The sequence below is a fragment of the Doryrhamphus excisus genome, linkage group LG6, assembly GCF_037039965.1.
Source record: "Doryrhamphus excisus strain RoL-2023G ecotype Guam linkage group LG6, RoL_Dexc_Guam_v1.1, whole genome shotgun sequence".
NCBI lineage: Eukaryota > Metazoa > Chordata > Actinopteri > Syngnathiformes > Syngnathidae > Doryrhamphus > Doryrhamphus excisus.
Window position 1 is genome coordinate 15,052,973 of NC_136362.1, and position 23,645 is coordinate 15,076,617.

A 23,645-nucleotide genomic window follows, 5' to 3' on the forward strand; every position below is an offset into this window, starting at 1 on the left:
CCTGCGGGCCACATTAGGCCCGCGGGCCGCATGTTTGAGACCCCTGCTCTATATGAAATGAACAAAGAAGAGAGTGAGCATCTTCTCAGCTATTAAGCCTCTTTGTGCCAGTCGCGGGGCTACACGAGGGCTAGCAGTTAGCAAGCAGACGTGAATATGAATTAAATCACAAAGACGATAGTTTGTAAACCGAATGCCACAGTTGTAGTGTAGCTGTGCACTGCAGCCTTCCTCCTGACCGGCAACACTTACGGAGTAAATATTAAACTAAACAGCTTGTAATGCACAAGAAGCGGTGCTATGCAAGTCATGCAATCTGCCACATTCGTTATTTTACACAGCTCAAATATGACCCCCTACAATAGTTTAACAATACAGTATAAATATGTGTATTGTCAGAACCTACACTTTGTCATACGGCATTGTAAAACGGCCCTTAAAATCAAGCGGTGAAGTTATACTTATCTAGCCCGAGTCACATAAGCAACCACACTAGCATGCTAAACGAAGCTAACCCCGCTAGCTTGCATTTACGCTCCGAGGCTCAGTCAACCTTCCCCGGTATTTATCGTCATTTCAACCTGTTTAGTTTGGGGGGAGGCGGTTTAGTGTTTATAGTGAGAGCGGCCCGCCGAATAAATACTTCCCCTCATGATGACGCCATTTCATCCACTTATCAAAGTCCTCCATGGCACACAACTCGGCTTGACTGGTATAAGTCATTTTCTTAACATTTACTTTTTATTTATATCTTAAATGTCTTTTTTCTGTTTACACATGATATATTTGGTAATACGAATGTGTAGGTGACTATATGGGTGTTATTTTTTCAATGTTAACCCGGATTATGCCATAAGTAGAAAAATATTCCGTAGTTAGGAATCGACTTTGCTGAAAGTGATTACTATATTTTCAATTTACAGCAGTGAAACGCCTGCAAATATGTGTGGGAGAAAATGACACGATTAGTCTGGCATCTCCTGTGTAACTTTAAAAGTGTATCTTTGTTAGATGTTACTTAATAAATTGTGCCAGCATGCTTTGATTTTTGTCTTTGATTCTTTTTTGGCTTCTGTTGGCTGCTAGAAAGTAATCCTGCATCCATGCTTGGATAGCTGCAGGTGCACATAATATGCAGATACATGCACAGTGCCGCCGGTTTAATACTGTTTATATTCTGTCAAAAGTAAAGTCCTCCTTGTCTGTCAAATGTGTTAATAAGGTTCCCGGCTTATGCAGCAACAATACCCTCTGTCTCTGTCTCATTCACTTTAATACATTCTCCTTTTTCTACTATTCTACAGACAGAAGCGATCTGAATCCCCCCCCCCCCTCCTTTTCGCAGCCTCCCACAAACGTCATCGAACCTATCATTTTCTCCGCAGTGGAGCAACGGTGACGTATGCCCGTCGCTGGTGCAGCTGAATTTTAAAAAGCTCTCATCCACCCACGCGCCAACAGCACTAGTGCAAGCGTGATTATCATAAACTTTTGTGGCCCTCTTTATTCCATCTCCTGACTTATTCATTGGCTGTTGTTGCATATAGAAGATGTACAAGGTGCTTGATTGATGCCTGTTAGGGGAATTTGGCAGGTCATCGTGGTATAAGTGCTGATGGGGAATTTGCCTGCTGCATGGGCACGGAAAAGCACTTTTGTAGAGTTGTTTCACCTGAGTGTGTATTTGTGCTGTGTTTATGCAGGCACAGGCACCCAAATAGATTTACAAATCTAGTTTGTTGATGCCATTCTCACAGAGGTGAATAATGAATTCAATGAAAAATGAATGATGTTTTGCTTCATTTAAATGTCATTCTAAGAAAGAACGGATGTTATATAACTATATAATAACTTTTTCTTTAAAAGTTGAACAAAGTGATGCCGGTCAACTTCCAATTTTCATTCCAACAATAGAAATGATCTCTTCCGTGGTCAAACTGTCATTAAACCTTAATTACGTGAACGAGCAATGTTTTTAACATTTTGAAATGTCAACAATGCAACAATAATTCAACAACTTCAACTCAATCATGCTTTTTTTATATGACCTATTTTTAGTTTTACTGGAGTTAATCATTACCGGTCATGTGACATAGCGAGAGTGGTGCTTTTTGACAGCAACTTAACATCATTATATACAGTATGTATTTGGAGTGTCACAAGATCTTGTAAGATTAAAACATGACAAGATTTTTCTTTTGGAGACAAGTATGAGAACAGGGTAGCCAGAACTATGGCATTGCTACTATGAAAAATAATATAGTATATCATGGAAGTGCCAGTTTTGGAATTTGGATTATTGGAACCGCACAATGACAAATGTGTTTTGTGTTAATATTTCTGGGTGTCTGGAACGGATTAATTGGATTTATTCGAATTGCACAAATACACAACACCTACGGTAATATTTTATGTGGGCATTTTGTTCGGTTTATGGCTTTTGGCGGTTTCAACGGCTTATTTTCGGGGGCAATCCCACTCCCAATGACAGGTTTCGACCACTGCGTCGTGCAGGGACTGGAACACCAATATAAACTTACATGTTTGTTCATATGATGCACACAACTTCATGCTCTGCCTCCGTTCTGCTTTCTGCTCCATTCTGCTTGTGTCATGAGGCATTCAGACGTACTGGTAATTGTGAGTGTTCGGCCATTTTTACTCATGTACCCTCTATGACAATCGGTGTACTCCTGGGAGTATGCATCCTGCATACTGGATATGAAACAATGACTGAATATATAACAATGCATATTGTAACTTTTACCGTCATATACAATTAGGTAAGTTTCTTCACCTAACATTAAACTTCTTGTATTAATTTATTGAGCCATATCCGTTCTGTGGTTGTCATCACATTTTTCCTGTTTGAACAGCAAAGCAACGACAAAGCAAAATACTTGCAGTGTTATCCCTTTAGAAACTATGCTACAGTTGTTTGAATAGTAGCAAATAAAATCTACACCTATATATTTAATTAACTGTCATAGATTATAAAATGAATACAACTAAATCTTCAGTTACTTCCAGCCATAAAACGGCTTATCTCACAACGACATGCATGTTTTTTTTCTGATAGGTTTCATTTTGATGTGCAGTAGATGTTTAACTGTGCGTGTTTGCATCTGTCAGCTTGCCATCTTGTCATGTTTTAATGAGCGGTGTCCCGGTAAATTATATACTTCCTGGCCACAACAGTAAGTACAGAGATCCAGTACAACCCTCTTCAAATCATAATTCATTCATTCATTTTCTACCGCTTTTTCCTCATGAGGGTCACGGGGGATGCTGGAGCCTATCCCAGCTGTCTATGGGCGAGAGGCGGGGTACACCCTGGACTGGTCGCCAGCCAATCACAGAGCACATATAGACAAACAACCATTCACACTCACATTCATACCTATGGACAATTTGGAGTCACCAATTAACCTAGCATGTTTTTGGAACGTGGGAGGAAACCGGAGTACCCGGAGAAAACCCACGCATGCACGGGGAGAACATGCAAACTCCACAAAGAGATGGCCGAGGGTGGAATTGAACCCTGGTCTCCTAGCTGTGAGGTCTGCGCGCTAACCACTAGACCGCTGTGCCAACCCCAATAATAAACATTGTTAATACCCGACAATGCCAATGAAAAGTGAGCATTATTATATTTGTGAAGGCATCATTTTTATTTCTAGTCTCAGCAAGTGGATACCTGAGGTTGTGCTTTTGACGCAATATGGTGCGTCAATGGTGTTTTCTGGTAGGTAAAAAAAATCCATACAAATTTGACAAGACACACGACACACGCAAAAAGCCATTTTGGGGATGTCCCTTAATGCATCGTGCAAGAAATGAGAAAGATAAACAAACTCAAGACGTGTGAATTGGAGATGCATATGGTGTTGGAATTGTACTGCCGTGTGTATTCAGGTCACAAAGAAGTTGTCAGGCTCCGTGTGACTGTGTGAGGACGCTCCTCTGTGCTTACAATGCTGTACCTGTCTGCCGTCATAACAGAGGCGTTCTTGCTCTGGGAATTTCTTAGGGAAAATAGGGTAAACCATATATAGAAAAAACGGCATCCTCTTATGCAAAGACACCAGTGCATACTATTGATGAAGAACATAAGGCCCAGCAGGTATGAGATGATGATGCTGTTGTGTGCACGGGCAAATAAGGTTAGTGACACCTCCCGTAGCTAGCAGACTAGCACTGTATGCTATGACGAGTGTGTGATCATGGTAGTTTGCACATATGTTCAATGGCTCATTATGACTCATGTCCCAATACTGATGACGAGGGTTGTAAAGCTCCCAGTTGTGTGCCTTGGACGCATTGCGCAATTTACCAGCGAGAGCTGACATTTGCAGCAACGTCACGTCAGTCGGACTTCCAAAAACATTGCACAGTCACTTGCTGTCTCCAAAAGTCCCCTTCAAAGTCTGTGGGAAAAACATTCTCTCCTTAGGCATTAACACAGCATGGAGACATTTAGGTGAGTCTCAGTGTAATCGATAGTCGTGTGGGTATTGATATATCCATACCACAGAATCCATACTCCCATCACTAGTGCCACGCTGTCAGGCAAGTTTTATAGTGTGTACTACAGTGTTTTAAAGGGGACCTATTATGCTCATTTTCCGCCCTTTGTATTGAGTTGTGGACTCCTGTCGAGCAGCTAGATCTTCCAGAGTCTACACCTGACAGGGCCTACAGCTTGTGCTTACTGTCAGAACACTGTGATGTCACAACTCTCTGAAACCGAGCATTCAAAACCATCCCTGACTTCTTTAACGGGGCAAACCTCATTATCTGAAACTTTGGCATCGTTTAACATGAGAATACAACATTTTAGCAACATTTATATGTCAGAAAAGTGGAAAAAGCATAACAGGTCCCCTTTAATGTTGTCTAAGTTGCATCTCTGTGAAAGGAGCAAAAACACATGCAACTGTTGTGAAAGTGAAATAAAGATACATGCAGGTGTACACAGCGATATACTTCACTTTATACTTCCATGCAGGATTTACAGGGGCTCATACATTCGCAGGTTAACCTTTTCATTATTAAAATAATTTAGAAAATGTTCCATGTATGTATTCTGTCATAATTTTATACATGTTTTGGTTTGCTTCAGCATTTGTTTATGAGCTGTTTACAAATACTCTGGGGCTGCAGAGGGAACATTTCTGATACCGAGAAGATGTTTTTATAATAATAATAATAATAATAATAATAATAATAATAATAATAATAATAATGGATTCAATTTATAATGCACTTTCCATTCTTCAGAATCACAGAGTGCTTCACAGGAAAAATGAATAATAAAAGAAAACACAAGTATTAAAAACATGAGGGCAAAATAAAACCACAAGCATTAAAAACATGGGGGCAAGTAGACCAAGCATCTAAGAAAAAGTTTTACTAAAAAGGTAGGTTTTAAGTCCTCTTTTAAAAGTGTCAGCAGACTGGTGCTCTGAGGTATGCAGGGAGAGCATTCCACATATTTTTGTGACTAAGCCTTTTATGAACACATATAAACACCTCATATGTATCACCTATGCAGCTACTTGTATTTATTTTATAATGGTCAACTATAATATTAAATTCTACGTAGGCTAGTTGCCAAATTGCAGTATAAGTATATATAGTATTTTCACAGGCCGAGTAAGTAGTAAGAGTAAGGTGTGGAGCCATTGGACAACAGGCGTTAGATGCCACATCTGCAGTGTGCAAGTCAGCCAGGGCGCCAGCACGAGCAGAAGAAAGAAACAACACATTTGTGGCATAGAAGCATGTCCTTATGTTGACAGTGTTACTACTTAAACTTCCAGATTTTAATGTAGTAGTCATCTGCTTCTTTATGTTGAAGCGTATTTTGGCCATTCTAAAAATGTATGTTCATGTACAATATATATCAATCTAGTTTTTTCATCCTCCAATATTGGTATGGGCCCCAAAAATCCCAAATTGGTCGAGCTCTAATTATTATTTTTTACATTGGTGAAATTCTGAGAATACCCATATGCAACGGAGCAATCATTACTCAATGTGCAGTCTTGAGTTATTTACTTGCAATGAGCAAATGACTAAAAGTAGTGATTGCAATCAGAGACATTTTAGTGATGGGAAAAAAAAGACAAGTGAAAGGAAAAATGCTAAATGCATAAAACATAAAATACATAAAAATGAAAAACAGACATTAAAGATAAATGCGTACAACATGTGATTGCAATCAGCGACATTTTAGTAGCATTGTTTGTTCGTATAAATTGTCATATCTCACTGAAGTATTTCCTGCTGTGCATGAATGGATGACTAATGATCATTGTAGTGGAAATGTGAGCCCTCCATATGCCCCGCCCCCCTGCACCGAATAAATTTGTTTAGAGCGAGAAGCCACTAGCGTGTGTATGAATGTGAGTTACATATAACATATGTCCAACATAACGTGACATTATGTTGGAAAGAGAATAATATAGATCAATGCCTCATTGGTTGGCAGGACAAAAACATGCAAGGAATGACACACAAACATGCATATAGAGTTGGAAGGATAATTCAGGAAACACAAAACATGCTCACCCGGTTCCTGGTGAAAACCCGCCCATCCACTATCAAGGTACAAGGGGGAGAAATGTTTGGCCGTGGGACAGAGAATGAAGACAAGAGAAGCTGTGTTACCTGCTTTTTTTATGCTTTAGTTAGATGCACATTTCTTTCTGGAGCAGACCCAAACAAAGACAAGAGAAGAAGAGTGGATTAACTTTAATCCTATCAGTGTTTCTTATTACGTGTGGACCCTGCTGACTACACCTGCATCACCGGAAGGAAGCTATTCTTGGGATTTGTATGTGGACCGGGTTTCTAAGTTGCTTCCAAGCAACAACGGGTTAACATGCTGGATTTGATTTTGAAGCAAATGAGCAATGGGCAAACGTTCAGAGGCCTATTTTTACGGCTATGTTGATGAGAGCTCCGCTTGAGATTAGATGTAGATTATGTTGCTCTGCTTTGGGAGTCGAAGACGCAATCGACACCAATGGAGCGAGAAGGAGCGCTTGCTTGACGACGAGCCTTACAACATTCCCAATCCCTACTTCTTGGACACAGGTAAACCACCAAGTCACATCACTGATGCACCCTTCATTCAAAATTACCTGGCTTTTTATGCATTAGTGCAGACGCAGTTGAAACCTAAAGACTACTTCCTGGAACTTTTGGAATGTTTTCAACTGAGGCCACTGAGTCTACTGATAACACACAAAGGAGCTCATTGTAGTTGGCATGAAACAGAAACAAAAATAACATTCCTCAGAACGTCACCAGTCACAAAAATGTTTTTTTGTTGGCGCTTGGAGCTTTCAGTTTCATGGTTAAACCGGATTTCCTACCATGACTGAATTAATCTTGCATAAGATGGCTACTCCTCTTTGGGACTCATGCATCGACATAAACCTGTAGTCTTATGAGCATTTCTATTGTAATGTTTGCTTCAGTACATTTGCATACCTCACTTGTTATTCATTAATAGAGTGAGCACAGGCTCCAGCTCAGGTAGTTTAGTGTGCTTGAGTACAACATAGTGCTCACACCAGGGGTGCACACACTTTTTTAGTATGAGCAACTTACAAAATGTCAAAATGATCTTCCTACTTTTACTAAAATAATATAATATATTGCATGTTCTTTCTTTCTTCTGCAGTATTTGTTACATTACTGCATGAATCTTTATTGCACAATACAACTTTGTCTATTCACCTACATAACCAAGATTGGCCCCAGGAATGCTTTGAATGCTTATTTCATATGAATTTCAAGGGTTTTTTTTATTTCTAGCGTTTATTTCTAGCATTTCTAGCGTTCCTGCAAACATTGAATAATGTATTTTTAACAAATCTGTTTTAGTATCGTAGTAGTTTACAGCAAAAGTGCATTCAACAAAAATAGGGTGCATCACAGCACTACAGTCATCCCTTGTCATTTTGAATTTTGCAGCTTTGCTCTATCACGGATTTTCAAAATATATTTATTAATAAATCATGTTTTTTTTATGGTTGAATACATAAATATGTGCCTGGGGACCCAAATGTTAGAAGAGGCTTTTGCGTAGATGCGACATGATGTCAGACAGGCTGCCCTGTATTTCAATCAAGTGACAAATGTCATCGTGAGGATGCATGGTACAATTATGTATATTTGTGTGCCTTGGGATTATGTAACAGGCACCCCTGGCTCACAATATTACAGTCTGGACTTTAGGGGTCCGTGCCCAAGCATCGTTTTATCACCCATTTTGGTCCAAAAACTAAGCCAAGGAAAGGTTAGATTTTAGGGGCAAAAGGGTGCAGAAGGGCTGACAAATGTAGATGATAAAAAAACTGTAATCTACATCATTTAAGGCACACTGGCATATTTTTATTATACTTTGCATAGACTTGGTAATACAGATCTCATTGCGTTCATTTGGTAATTAAATACAAGCCACAAACAAAGAGGAAGGATCCGCCGAGCAGGCCATTGGAAGTCTGCTTTAAAATCCTCTGTCGCCTAGCTGCACCGCACCTTCCTGAGAAAACACATATCAGTGTCCAAAGTGTGGCGCTGGGGCCATTTGGGAAACTTTATTGTAGAAATAAAATGAACAAAAAATGAGCAAAAGTGGAACATACAGCATAATAAAGCGGAATATAGCGTAATAAAAACAAATTATAAATATCAAAGGACAGCTGAACAGCTCTGATGCGAGTAAACAAAAATAATAGTACTATTATATTTATTATTATTAATATTGTTATATATTATCATAACATTGGTTTATTTGGGGCTGCACGGTGGCCGAGTAGTTAGCGTGCAGGCCACACACCTAGGACATGCTCAGCCATTTCTGTGTGGAGTTTGCATGTTCTCCCCGTGCATGTGTGGGTTTTCTCCGGGTACTCCGGTTTCCTCCCACATTCCAAAAACATGCTAGGTTAATTGGTGACTCCAAATTGTCCATAGGTGCATACATGTCTATATGTGCCCTGTGATTGGCTGGTGACCAGTCCAGGGTGTACCCTGCCTCTCGCCCGAAGACAGCTGGGATAGGCTCCAGCATACCCGCAATCCTAATGAGGATAAGTGGTACAGAAAATGAATGAATGGTTTATTTAGTCTCAGGAAACATTGACAATAATATCTTTGAGCATCAATTTGTGGAACAATACACATTTCAAAACGCACCTGCATATTTTTTTCCATTGTACTTTTCTAAAAATTATTGTTCTTAAATTCTACGGATGACTTGGCCTTGTTTAATTATTCTGACAAAAAGATAACATTTTTACCTGAATCAGGTGATGTGATTTTACCAGCATTTATCTTGTCCACCACAAGAGGGCGGTGCGTCAATTCTAACCAAGTAGAAACAAGAATGTCCTTGGTGTCTGTTGTAACTAATAGATCATCTCTGTTACATGTTATTACTGTCCAAAACTATACTTGCCTTACTACCAATTTCCTCACCACACTGTCTATAACTATAAATGTGCAAAGAAAACCATATTTTCCACACAGGCCAATTTATATGTTTTTAAAAATATAATAACATGTAGTTTCCCACACCATAAAGAGCTGCTGGTTCCCCTGCAGTGTGGGGGCTATGCAGTGGAGTGACTACATATAGTTTTTGTGGACACTTGGATCATAATGCCAACCATGAGCAACCTTTGAAGCAGTTATATTGGAATGCCCCCATTTTGCATTTGGACAGAATAATGGTCCTTTCATTCCTGACGAAGATTGTAACCCTTGTTGATTTCGGCAGTGCGTAATCAGCTCCCAATCCCATGTGGTCTATTTGTGTCTCCAATGGCTGCCGGAGTAGAGCAGGGTAGCTCAGAGGATGTCTGTGGGGCTTGTGCAATGCCTGCAAGGTCCACTCCTTGTTTTCCATGTGTTCCCGGGGGTTGGATAGCTTGCTTGGAAGTTCAGACGCACACTCCTTCAGCTCAGAGATTAAAGGGGCTTGTCTGCAGCAGCCAGCAACAAGAGCTGCTCCCAGTTCACAACTTGCCCCAAGAGGGAGGGGATGAGTCAAGTTTGTAACTTTTTTCAGTCATGACTTTGGCAAACTGTGGAGTTATGTGCCCGTCTGGGTTCCTTCTCCACTTTACAGGACAAAGTATGTTTGGGACACAGCGATTCAGTCCTGAGTGCTTGCGCAAATGATGCAGATGGGGTGCGAGGCTCTGCTTGGACTTGTTTGAAGTTTGCTCTCATGTCAAAGGTGAAGGATTATGCCTGGCATAGGAATTTTGGTGTACAATTTAAGGACTTGAGCAGAATCTCCTGGGAGCATGTGAGTCCTTTTGTCTTTTCATGATAATTTTTTTGGACAAAGTGCCATGCTATTCCTCAGCAGTGGAACAGTGGACGCTACCGCTGGGCATCAAACCACATACCACATCTCCGTGACCCTGAAGGAAACGCATGGGAATGCTCCGGTGTCCGAGCTGGGAATGGGCCAGGTCACACAAACCCCGGTGGATGGCTGCCAACCAGGAGAAGAGATAATCACTCCAATGGAGAACAGTCCTGTCCTTTGCAGGGCGCCACAGGAGGAGGACAGGTGGCCATCTCTAAAAGCTGGGAGTCTACACCAGGAGGTGGTAGTAGAGGAGAATGAGGAGGAGGAGGAGGAGGTGGAGATGAAAATGAGGATTGACGCATTCATGAGACGGCCTTCTAAGAACTCAGGTAGCTCTTCAGAGCAAAGTAAAGACACCCAGCAAGAATGCATTGCGGCCTCGCAGCCGTACCACATCAACGTTCATGCCAGAGGACTGGTCTTTGGCGGCCATGGTGCTCTTACAGGACACACACTGCCTCGGGCTATGGTGCGGAGGTCCTGTCAGGATGAAGCCTTGCTGGACAGGAGGATTATGAACATGTATGATGAACCATCGGAGCAGCAAAGAGACGCTCAACCCGAACGCCTCCGGAGGCCGAGAAGTGTGTGCATGCTGGCAGGACCCGGCCCAATCCTTGTGGAGCAGCGGAACCAAAACTACCTGAAAAGGACAGGCGTTGTGGAGGGCAGCCAGCTGTACAGAAGCAGGAAAGCTGAGTTGAGGGCTGTAGATGGTCTAAATCCTGTTGTGGTTCAGCGAGTCCCAGTTCCTGCAGAGGTGATCCCCAGAGTTGGCCACAGAAGCGTGAAGACCAGGCCTCTTAGCATGACCGTGCTGGAACTGAGGAAAAGGTCCTCTGATGATGACATGAGCAGGCAGCAGAGCAGTAACCACGCAGGCCTTGATGCCGGAAACTTCCTTAAAGGAGCTTTCCGTTGGAGGTTATTTGGTAAAAGCGCTCAGGAGAAAAACAAGGACAGCGACGGTGCCAACTGTGCTAAATCATCTCCTAAGATCAAATCCGATGCTCCAAAAAGTACACTGAGCTCATTGAGACGGAGCCTCAGTATGCGCATCCGGAGATCTCGGCCCCGAGACAAAGTTACTCCAGGGTCTGAGCGGGATTCGAAGGAAAGCTCTCAAACCAAAACAATGCCTCCTCAGCCCTTCTCATACCTCACAGGGAGAACGCTGCCATCTTTTGTGGAGCAAATAGAAGACACGGGGGGCATGCAGTACATCCAGTACCACAGCCAGGGCAAGGTCAAGGTCATGCAGGTCCCCCTGTGCCCAGCAAAACTAGCTAAACCAGCTGAGGAGGAGCCCAGCTTATGGCAGCTCATTGCTAACCGCTTCAGGAGGAAAGAGCAGCCAGGCAGCGGCAAATGTAAAGGGAAAGACTCAGGCCAACATGTGCTGATTCGGAATAGTAAGTCACTGTCCGTCGCCATAGAGACACTGGCTGACAGCGAGTCCCATAAAGGTCAAGGTAAGACGTGCAAGATTGCTGACTTTCTGTCTCTACCCAGGCGCTGTAAAGAAATACACTCAAGTGCACTTTTTTTTCAGTGGGCAGGCAAATGAAAAACACATGGGGAATTTGGGGTTTGGATGGCATTCAAAAACATGTGGAGTAGCTTGAGGAATTTCTATTTTGGGGCCATTTGTTTCAATGTCTTCAATGCATTCTGTGCAAAATACCTATTTTTCTTCACATTGAGTTTCTCTAGTTGTATCAACGGCAAACTAAATGGATTTACACCATCATGGATCTATTATGTAGAGGTCTAGCTCGCTGTTGTTACCAAAGAATAGAGCAGTTTCCATAATGCTTTCTAGTTGGCCTTTCGGACTCACAGCGCAAAGCAGCAAGCATTAAAACAGTCAGTGTGCTGTATTAGGGATGCTTTTGGCAGGCCGGCGTGGCTAAATTGAGATGGCTGCGGCCCGAGGAAGAGGACACTTAAGCTCTGTGGCATAAAGATTAACTCTTAACAGTGGTTTAAGTTGCTTGGAATCGACTTTCCTCACAGAATTTAGTAGGCAGTCATACAAAGTTGAAGGTTTAGACACACAGTTTCTCATGCCATTGAATAACAAGGTGCATCCAAACATGTATAATACATTAAACAATAGGGGTAGACTATAATATTAATTTAAAAGTCATTTATGTTTTTAATTGGATTGGATTTGCTTTCCTGCAACTGTTCCAAACACCTGCATTCATGCCGGTGTTGCATTCAGTTGCAGCACACACCAACATTTGAAACGTGTTTTAAATAGTTTGCTTTGATACTCTATGGTAATTTTGATCATCTTTAACACAGAGATTGTGTTTATTTTTTTTCATGGTCCCCCCCAGAAATTCATACTTCAACCAGCAGATACTGTACATTACCAGTCTAAAGTTTAGACTCACACTTTCTCATGCCATTGCATAACAAGGTGTGTCCAAACATTTGACTTCTTGCCAAATATATTTAAAAGGGATGAAACAAACAACACAGCATAAAATAACTGGACTGGTCAATGTCTGAACTCCTGTTTTTATGCTATATTGTGCTATATTGAATAAAATAATGTAATTGATTGCCATTGTTTGGATCAACCTCCTGTTCTTCAAAAAGCTGACATCAAACTAGTCAATACTGAATTATTCATGCTGAATTATCCATCCATTTTCTATACCGCTTATCCTCACGAGGGTCACAGGCATGCTGGAGCCTATCCCAACTGTCTTTGGGCGAGAGGCGGGGTACACCCTGGACTGGTTGTCAGCCAATCACAGGGCACATATAGACAAACAACCATTCACACTCACATTCATACCTATGGACAATTTTGATTAGTTGATTATCAGCTAATTGATTGATGATTGGATCTTATCTCTATTACAAAAAAAAACACACTTCAATATCTTCAGCTTGACTCCAAATGTTTTAAAACATCTAGTAGGAAAACCTCTTTCAGTTTGAGCTTTAAAAAAAAAAAAAAAATAGGCGGGTGGTAGCTACAATAAAAACAAGCAATTATAAACTGTGTGGTTGCACGTTAAGCATAATACTTTGACCCTCGAACGCTGACACCACGCTCCAAACGCTGTCCTAAGGTCAGCCTTACTGCTTGTTTTGTTTTCCCCTGGATTACCAAGGATACATCTCAGCCAGTCTCACCTAGTCCCGTTTTTTTGTCCATTAATCCCAGTACAAGTCAGTCAGGCATCAGGAATGTAGGTGTGCCAAGGAAGCAAAGCCGAGCGCTCACTGCCCTTGGGTGGGACTCGCTGCTTGTCGCTACCTGCCTAAAGTGCTCGCTGCCTAATTAGATCCAGAATGCTGAAAGCCTCAAACCCCCACCCCCCCTCCCGCCCAACTATCCCCCTGACAACTAAACACACACGAACCTCGGTTGAAGTGTTTCTCGATGACGACCCCGTGTACCTTTGTTTCTCTGTACGGTTTAGGAGGGGGGTAGGGTGTTGAGAGATTTTTGAGGTGTTCCGACTGTGCCCACCCCCCCACCTGCGCACGAACAAAGCGACTTTGTTTTGTGGATGCATGCATGAGTGATCAGTGTGCAGAGATAGGAGAAGGGGGAGTGGAGGTGTTGGTGGACATACCAGGAACAGGAATGGATCTTTAGCTCATGTGAAGGCCCCACACAGTCTTAGAGGTCCCACAATAGTCCGGCCAAAATATAGCCTTCTTTTTTCATGTAAACAGAAAGTACGTTTAGTAGGCCATACTTCTAACACACATGCAAATGTGTTTGTCCATGCCTGTCTCAAGAAGTGCTATTGTGCATCTTATGTACATGTAAACTGTAACTCTGTGCTTGATCAACGTAATAGCCATATATCGTGCAAAGCAACATTGCATTAAGGCAGGGGTGGGCAAATATTTTAACTCATGGGCTGCATTGACTGAGCAAAATTGTCCTGGGGGCCAGAACATATATTTAACACATACACACACACTATTTTATGCTTATAGTTTTGAATTATTTGTCTAATTTTATGTGTAAAAGTGTTATACTATCAGCTGTTGTTCTCATGTCCCTTTTTTCAGGAGCACTTTAAACATCAGACCATATTCTTCTTCATTAATTCTTCTTCATTAATTTTCTACCGCTTTTTCCTCACGAGGGTTGCGGGGGTGCTGGAGCCTATCCCAGCTGTCTTTGGGCGAGAGGCGGGGTACACCCCGGACTGGTCGCCAGCCAATCACAGGGCACATATAGACAAACAACCATTCACACTCACATTCATACCTATGGACAATTTGGAGTCGCCAATTAACCTAGTATGTTTTTGGAATGTGGGAGGAAACCGGAGTACCCGGAGAAAACCCACGCATGCACGGGGAGAACATGCAAACTCCACACAGAGATGGCCGAGAGTGGAATTGAACCCTAGTCTCCTAGCTGTGAGGTCTGCGCACTAACCACTAGACCGCCGTGCCGCCCGGATATGAAACAATGACTGAATATATAACAATGCATATTGTAACTTTTACCGTCATATACAATTAGGTAAGTTTCTTCACCTAGCATTAAACTTCTTATAATAATTTATTGAGCCATATCCGTTCTGTGGTTCTCATCACATTGGTCTCCTAGCTGTGAGGTCTGCGCGCTAACCACTCGACCGCCGTGCCGCCCATATCAAACTATGTCATTTAATTTATTATTATTATTTTGTAAACTAAATAAGACATCCGACTTGCAAGTCATGTTACCAGTTTGTATGTTAAAAGTTGAAATACTTCGAAAGCAACTGGCGGGCCGGATTCAAGCGCTTGGTGGGCCGCATGTGGCCCCTGGGCCGTAGTTTGCTCACCCTTGCATTAAGAAGTGGGACGGGAGGACGCAAACATTAGCAATTCTAGCCTAGCTACAGTATGTGAGTTAATGTGTGATACATTCCAGTGCCATTTTAACACATCATTTAGACTATTGGGCTTGTAAAATAGTATAATAACTTCTGAGCCGCCACTATGTTTTGTTAATAATTTGTTTGTTTCTTTCATCTTTTTCCTTTCGGAGTTTATGGTCTGCATACTGATGTTGGCTTGATCCTTTTATATTCCTGATGCCCTTCCTGATTAATACACATGATGCTTATTAGTGGAGATTCGAACCCCAGGCGTCCGCTCCAAAGTCCAGAACGCTAACCACTACATCACGGTATCAGTATTGATCTTGAGAAACAGGGCGTTATTGGTATTGACTTGAAAACAATTTCTTAAAACAATTCCCTAGTTCCATCTATCCATCCATTTTCTATGCCGCTTATCCTCACGAGGATGGCAGGTCATTTCCTATTTGGAATGTGATTTGTCTTTGTTGTGTTCTGTAACAATATAAGCTACAATATTCAATCTAGTTGCCGTGAGGCAAACTGCAGGCAAGTTATTACTTTCGGGAGATTGCAACAAGCTGCAGCAATGTCCTTTCACCTTCTGCATGAGCAGAGGGAGATGTAAATTGAATATATCTCATATTTTGAGTACTGTACTGTATATCTCAGCTTGTTCCCACGTATCTTTACTCTCTCTATTCCTTTTTATGCTCTTCTATCACGTCTTCCACCAGTTTGTTCAGTAGTTGCTTAAGGTAGAAGGACACAGGAGCTAAATCAGAGTGTAATCCTCTCACACCTCGCAAATTGATTCAATCAGCGAGGGGCATTGTACCGCCAGACTCCTATTTGCAAGTCTAACATTAGGAATAGGAAGCCTATTTGAGCCAGCATGTCTAGTTTATTTAAGCGGAAGCTATCAGGTTCTCTGCAGCTGTCTGCGAGCACAGGCAGGCCACCTCGTTGTAGAGATGTTTGTGTTTATCTCTGAGCTCCTCAGATAACAGGTTTGGTGTTTTGGTGCTCGTCCTAACAGCGATAACAGCTCCGTAAATTGCTTCTATGGGAAGAACAGGAAAATGCATGAAGACCATTTTGCAGGATCTTGAGAAAAAATATTGGTTCCTATGGGTAAAGATAAAGATAAGCTCCTGGAGTTTCTACAACAGGGGTCTCAAACACACGGCCCGCGGCCAAATGTGGCCCGCAGGACACTAGTTTGAGGCCCCCGCCTTGGTATGAAAGTTTAATGTTAATGCAGGCCCGCACAAGTTTGATATGGATGCTGTATGGTATCATGTACCCGGGAAAAAATATTACGTTTGATTAATGTTCATGTTAAAGGTTAAATAACTGTTAATAGTTATCCTCCCTATCCGTGTGGAAGTGGTAAGTTTTTGCTTTTTAAGTTTAAAGGAAATAACTTGGAGGCTACCGTTTAGGTCGCTAGCCCTCTAGTTTGTGAGTTAGCATGTGTCTCAAGACCCTGCAGTTGCGCAATATGTTGTAAATAAAAAAAAGTATAAATGTGACTATAGTCGTGTTTTGTCATGTCTACAGGGCTCTAATAATGCTTTGTTCATTTTAATCTGAAAAAAATCATTTGTCTACCCACCAACTATATGTGTTTTTTTATTATTTGCCGTTTTATTATTATTATATTTATTTATTACTGATTGATTGATTTTCTTTATTCTTGATCTTATTTTGTGTAGAAAAATAAAAAGTAAGATATTTGAGAACAGTGAAATATTTTATTAGAGCTTTTCTTGTAGAAAATCGGAACCAAAGCAGAGTTTATTCATTTTTCTGTTTTTTTTGTACTTTATCGGATAATCAGTTGATTTGGGCCTCTCTAAGAAGGCTCCAGAGGGCTAAACACTGAATATCAAGTGTAATTGTTTAAAGTTTTTCAATGGTAAAAAGTTGTAAAAGTTCAAGGTCAAGATGCTGTACTTGTATGGTCCAACAGGAGAACATCACTTGATATCCAACCGAGGAAAGTAGAAGTAATTGCTAGCTAAACTCCTCCTCTATAATTTAAAGTGGAAAAGTCTGGTTGGAAAAATCGCTTAGTGGTACTATGGATTTCCAAGCTGCTCCCAAACAAGCTCTCATCCCCCCATCTCTTTTAGAAAAACCACCATGCATCTGAATTTCTGCTTGTTTTGCATTTTTCTTCTGCAAATATAATCCACTCGGAGTCTGACTGGTCATTTTGATCCGAGTCGACATGAGCAGTGAAGTGAAAAAGCAGGCAAACAAGCAGGCAAAGCGTGCTTTTCTCTCTTGTAGACAAAGACGCTGGTGTCCTATCAAGGCATCACAAACGCAGAGGATCGCCAACCCTCGGCATAGTAGGACACAGTCATTTGGGGATGCTCATTCTTTAAGGGTGACGTAAATGGAGCACATGGATTCAATTAGGGCTTTTTATGCAGGATTGCACTATAGCCGCTGCAAGGTCGGCACCAGTTAGGCATCTTTGTGATATACAGTAGAAATGTGTTGTGGTTATGCTTAAGCTGAGAAAAACAGTACTGCACCATTTTGTGTATGGGTTTCCCTTTCCTGTATGCGACATGCAGAGGCAACTCTTCTTTTATACCCATGACCACACAGTAGGGGTGGAGCGATTCATCAATACATTGATGCATCAATTTAGTGTAAATTCCTATGATCCAACTTCATCGATCTGTGTGCAGCAAAGTTTCCATTCAGGACGACATATATCGATCTAACATTGCTTAAAAGGTAATCAATGTGTGGGTTTTTTTTTATTTGGCATACGTTGATTATTCGTGCCCGTTCAGTGGGGCGCACGGATGATATTAAACCCCTACCGTACAGTATTTATTTCTTTGTGCAAACTATTCCTTGTGAACTGCAACACACAGCAGGGCAATAATTTGCCACAACATGCACCTGTACTGTGTTGTCCGTTGTTGTAATTTTCAGACAAATACCCAGCATGGATGCACCATTATTAAACCACGTAAGTCAAATTGACTTTAAATTTCTCACATAGCTCAATGTGCCCTACAAACACCCACTATAACTTTAGGAGAATGACAAGCATATATTTGTACAATTTGGGCCAGATTGATTTAAAAACATGGCCTCCATCAAGCAAAATGTCTTTGAAGGGTCATAGGTGAGACTTGGCAACTAATTGTCCATTAGTCATTGAGCATTTGTGTTATTCTATAACTTTTAACTTTTTAGCTTTTACCTGTATTAAATGTATTCTAGCATGTGGACTACAACCCATGGAGGCACCACAAATGTCATTTACAGGCATATTATTGATTCACTGCAGCATGGCTGCAGTATTATTGAGTGTGTTTCTACTGCTGGTTCCCACAGAGTCTTTCACTCAAAAACATTTCACCTAGTCAACTGGATTTTTTCTTCTTCTTTATGGTTTCTCAAAAATATATTAATTAATAACGCATTCCTATTATTAGTTTAAGAAATATATATAAGAAAATGTTATGTAGGGCTGCATGGCGGTGTAGTGGTTAGCGCGCAGACCTCACAGCTAGGAGACAGAGTTCAATTCCACCCTCGGCCATCTTTGTGTAGAGTTTGCATGTTCTCCCCGGGTTTTCTCCGGGTAGTCGACAGTGTGGAGGAGGTATTCAAACCAGGCAGGCATCATTTTCTGTCTGTATAAATCTAGAGAGGATGTTAAAGTGAGGCGCGCTGTGTAAATACCACTCTCCGTGCACGGGAAAGACCTCCTCTGTGAGACTTGCCGTGGGAAGTTGTGGGGGGTGACCATTTGTGTTGTGAGTGATTCGATGCTGGAGTGTTTTTTATGTACACTACATGAAAAGGAACTAGTATATGGTGCTCATCATTGACTGTATGGGACTGTATGGGACTGTGCAAATTACGTAATATAATAATATTTATTTTTGAAAAAAGCTTTATTTTTATTATATTGGCACCTTGTTTTTTCTTGTTAATTAACCGAGGTTCCACTGTAAGTTTGAGAATCAATAACTTGCTTAAATGATGATTTAAACAATTCAATACAACAATTATATACGTAGAACAGTTTTATAATAATAACACTTATAATGAATTAATAAAAAAATATTACTCATTGCATGAAATTTAGCCTTTGCAGGCTTGGACAGACCCATATAGTGGTCTGTATTGGTATTGCTGTATTTCCTGGCATTGCACACATTTTGGAGTGTTTTAACCCCCCCTGAATTACTTCCCTTGGTGACAAAGTTAAGATCCAAACCGTGAAGGTGCTCTTTGCTCTAATAGTTGTTATGACACATAACATTCCCCTTCATCTCTGTGGCGGGGAAACACTCAACTTCTTGTTAGTTCACTCTGGTAATTAAGTTGTCACTTGGAAAGTGGAAACGAGTTAAATCAAGCCTGATGATGCTTGTTTTTAACCACCATGAAGGGCATTAGGGCATCTCTTACGCAGCCTCATCTGCCTCTCTGGGAAAGCCGCTCAGAGGATGACGATGAGGCTACAATGTGCTTACGAGTGCAGGTGCTTCACGAATGTACACAAGTGAGCGCCTGATTGCAAAACTCCACTCTGCAGGCATGAAAACAAAACTTAAGATGATGCAATTGGCATTGGGGGTAGAGAAATGTTTTGCAAGGTATTTCTCGTATTCACTAAAGTCGCATTAGAAGTTTTTGATATTAAACCACCTAATTTCTTTTACCAATGTGTTCTCCTCGAGACATGGTCAGCATCATGATATCATTGCGTAATATTGGCGCATATTAATTGTCACAATTGTTGCACTTTTGTATCATGCTTGACTTGTGACAAGCCTGCTGTATCAGCTGAGTCACAACTATTCACATCAGATGATCACACCAAGTACTGTAGTTAACTTTTGTGGAAACATTTTATTGCTTTATGTCATTTTTTTGTGTTAAATGACATCCTTACTGTACAGGGTGTAATGTTATGATTATTCCACTGTATGGTACATCTTGACACTGCTCTATGTCCCTTTGATGTTTTCAACTTGCAAACAGGTACTATTTTTAGTACCTGGTGTAAAGATTGTGGATTATTGCAGGATTATACTCTACAGTCTCCACCAGGCTACAGCATATCCCCGCGACCCTAATGAGGATTAACTGTTGCTGTCATCTGCACTTTGCCCTCAGTCTCCTCTTTAACATGAAATAAAGCAGAACCTTATTCTCCTCCATTTGTATTTATACAGTATTCAGGGATTGCTATAATATGTTGTAATGTAGTAACCATTGTTGTCATCCTGTTGCTTTGCCCTCAGTCTCCTCTCGGATAATTCATTCATTCATTCATTTTCTACCGCTTTTTCTCACAAGGGTCGCGGGGGTGCTGGAGCCTATCCCAGCTGTCTTCGGGTGAGAGGCGGGGTACACCCTTGACTGGTCGCTAGCCAATCACAGGGCACATATAGACAAACAAACATTCACACTCACATTCATACCTATGGACAATTTGGAGTTGCCAATTAACCTAGCATGTTTTTGGAATGTGGGAGGAAACCAGAGTACCCGGAGAAAACCCACGCATGCACGGGGAGAACATGCAAACTCCACACAGTCTCCTAGCTGTGAGGTCTGCGCGCTAACCACTAGACCGCCGTGCCGCCCCTCTCAGATAATTTGTTTCCTTTAAGTAAATGCAGTAAATGCGTTCTACTCTATTTGTATTTGGGCATCATAAAATGTTGGGCATCATCTTGACCCTCTTCTTTTTTTTCTCCTTTCAGATTCTTTTGTCAACAGCCAAGAATGGACGTTGAGCCGGTCTGTGCCAGAGCTGAAAGTGGTGAGTCCCCCTCAGACCCTCTCCCCCTTTCCCCATCTCACTTTGAGTTTTACACTTCCTGTTGGGGGTTGGGATATTCTAGGCATTACATACTGCGTTCATGTTCAACTGTTTTTCGTTGAGTTTGTGTCCATGAAATGTGTTGCCATGGTGATGCGAGATGAGTGACAGTTGTGGTGCTGGATGAGTGACACGTCCTCCTGGGTGCTATGCTACTCTCCACTCTAGCTAGCTAGCTAGCTCATGCCGTTGGAGGCCCTCAACCTGTCATAACAGCACGCTCCTCTTCCATTCTTTTACAAAAAGAGAGAAAACATGAACTGAAAAAAGATTTTAAGAGAGTGTCACAGATCAGTGTACTCTTCTGACTTCAAACGCTTTCATGCGTCTGTTTCCTCCGTGTTCCAGTGGTGCTAATTGGCTGCATCCACGTGGGGGTTTGTTAAATGAAGCTGCAAAGGCAGAATTAAACCTCTGACAAGAAGGAGAAACAATTAAGAAAAGCAATAATTTCTTGCAAAACTTTTCAAAAAAGGGTCTCAGTTTCTTTTTAAACAAGTGATAAATCAGTTTGTTGGTTTTGAATGGAACAAAAACACAGTCATTGTAGTCATTGTAGTGCTTTACTGATAAATAAAGGGGCAAAAATGGGCCTTGGTTTATGTACACTGTTTCGGTTTTGTAGAATATTGCAGTCAATTTGCCCCATTCTGTATCGTTCTGCGAACAAAAAAAAACACGGCCTATAAAATGTATTTTTTGTTCATCTTCTTGGGTGTCTGGTCTAAATTAATTGGATTTTGGACCTTTTAGAACAAATTAATAATGAAAACATGTTCTGGAAAAATCTGCCACTTAAGTTGCACTATGGAATTTGTGACCTCATCAAATCCTGCAAGATCACTTTTGATCATTTCAGCAAACAACAAAGAAATAATGCTTTTTTCTCTGACACTTCTGACTTGTCAAAAGAAATCAGCATGCATGAGGCGCATCTGCAACACAACTACATTATACTAATTTGTCATTCATAGTTCAACTTAACTTTTAAAATGAGGATACAATGGTTAGCTTCTTTTTACACTTGCATACCAGTTTAAAATGTTTGAATATTACTTTAAAGGGACCTATTATGCTAATTTTCGCCACTTTGTATTGGGTTGTGGACTCTTATAGAGCAGTTACACAAGATAACCCGCACAGAAATGGTCTATTTTAATGTATTCCACCCCACGGCCCGCCTCCAGACACGCCTACTCTGCTGAGTGTATAGAAACACTTTTGTGATTGTGCCGCCAACGCTATAGTTGATAACGGTGATTTGTTTTTTTAAAATGTCATCTTTTAACATACATATATACTGTGTTGAATCCCGAATCCGATCCGGAAGTACAGACTGGACAGTCAGGTTGCAAGCTGTCTCTCAATGGTAAGTAGCTTTAGCGTTGTAGTGTAGCATCGGTCACGTGTAATGTGTTTTGCGGGACAACCAGTGTGTAAAATACTCGGGTAGAGCTATTAGCTATTATAAGGCCTAGGGCTTCAGCAAGTTTGTCAGCTAGTCCACGCATAGTGGCCCATGTTCACAAAACATCCAGTGTGAAATGACGTTGACAGATTAAAAAAAATATATATAATATACGGATGTCACAAAGGGCACCTTTGTGATGTCACAAGGGGGCATTTTTACCACCCCTTTTCAAATTGAGCATTTTGAGCCACCCCAAACGTCTTTTAGGCCTCACTTCCAAATGCGCAAACCTCATTATCTGAAACTTTGGCATCGTTTAACACCAGAATACAACATTCTAACAACATTCATAGGTCAGAAAAGTGGAAAAAGCATAATAGAGCCACTTTAAAACGGTTTCTGTGGTTACTAAAGATTTTATGATGGAAACAGTTTCATCCTGGAACCGATTTATTTATCTTCCCAAGTGTCCCAGAAGAAATGCTGCTCAACCTTAGTGGTTCCACAGTATTCCAGTAACAGTTTGAACATCTAGAAAAGGGGAGAAATCGTGCTGAGGCAGCGTTTTGGTTTTCCGTGAAGGCATACCACCAGCGTGCAGGCGGCACGGTGGTCATTATTCTGCGTTGACTCATTGTTTTCACAGCACACAGCCTACATTTTTTGCTTTGAACTTATTCGCATCCATATAGTGATCATGTCGTCTTGCACCGCCCCAAACCTCCATCTAATTGGAACCATACCTGACTTTAGCACACTAATTAACTGAAGAGCAGGAGGAGGAGGAAGGTATGTCGTAGACCCCCCTCCCACCTTTCTTCTTACTCGACTTGCTGGCTTCACAAGGACCACCCCCACCCACCAAAGGCTCACACTAGCAAAAGGAAACTGCTGCAAAGCCTGCAACCAATCAAATGTATGCAAAGTGACTTTCCTGGTAGTGTTTCAACCTCAGCCAGCCTGCAAAAAAAGCCTTAAACAAACACGTGTACTTTCCTTTATATCCCACTGTGCGCCAAGCTGAGCTGAAGATTGTTGAGTTTGATGCTTCTTCCCCGGAGGCTGCAGCTGCCTTTCATTTTACAGCAATAAAAAAAAATTGTGGGCTTGCATTTAGTG

The 23,645-nt window shown here is 41.4% G+C and overlaps 1 protein-coding gene across 4 annotated transcripts in view; it reads left to right on the forward strand.

Moving 5' to 3' along the window:
- The window catches only part of agap3 (ArfGAP with GTPase domain, ankyrin repeat and PH domain 3), a 139,138-nt gene that overhangs the window by 47,533 nt on the left and 67,960 nt on the right, over positions 1-23,645 (forward strand). For 2 of the 4 annotated variants that reach the window (XM_058069016.2, XM_078791526.1), the window contains exon 2: positions 20,997-21,055. In XM_058069016.2, the coding sequence (XP_057924999.1) occupies positions 20,997-21,055 (59 nt within the window). Of the gene's footprint in view, positions 1-6,022; positions 7,102-9,221; positions 11,872-20,996; positions 21,056-23,645 lie in introns of those variants that run through there. The other 2 variants (XM_058069017.2, XM_058069015.2) reach the window with 2 other exon arrangements.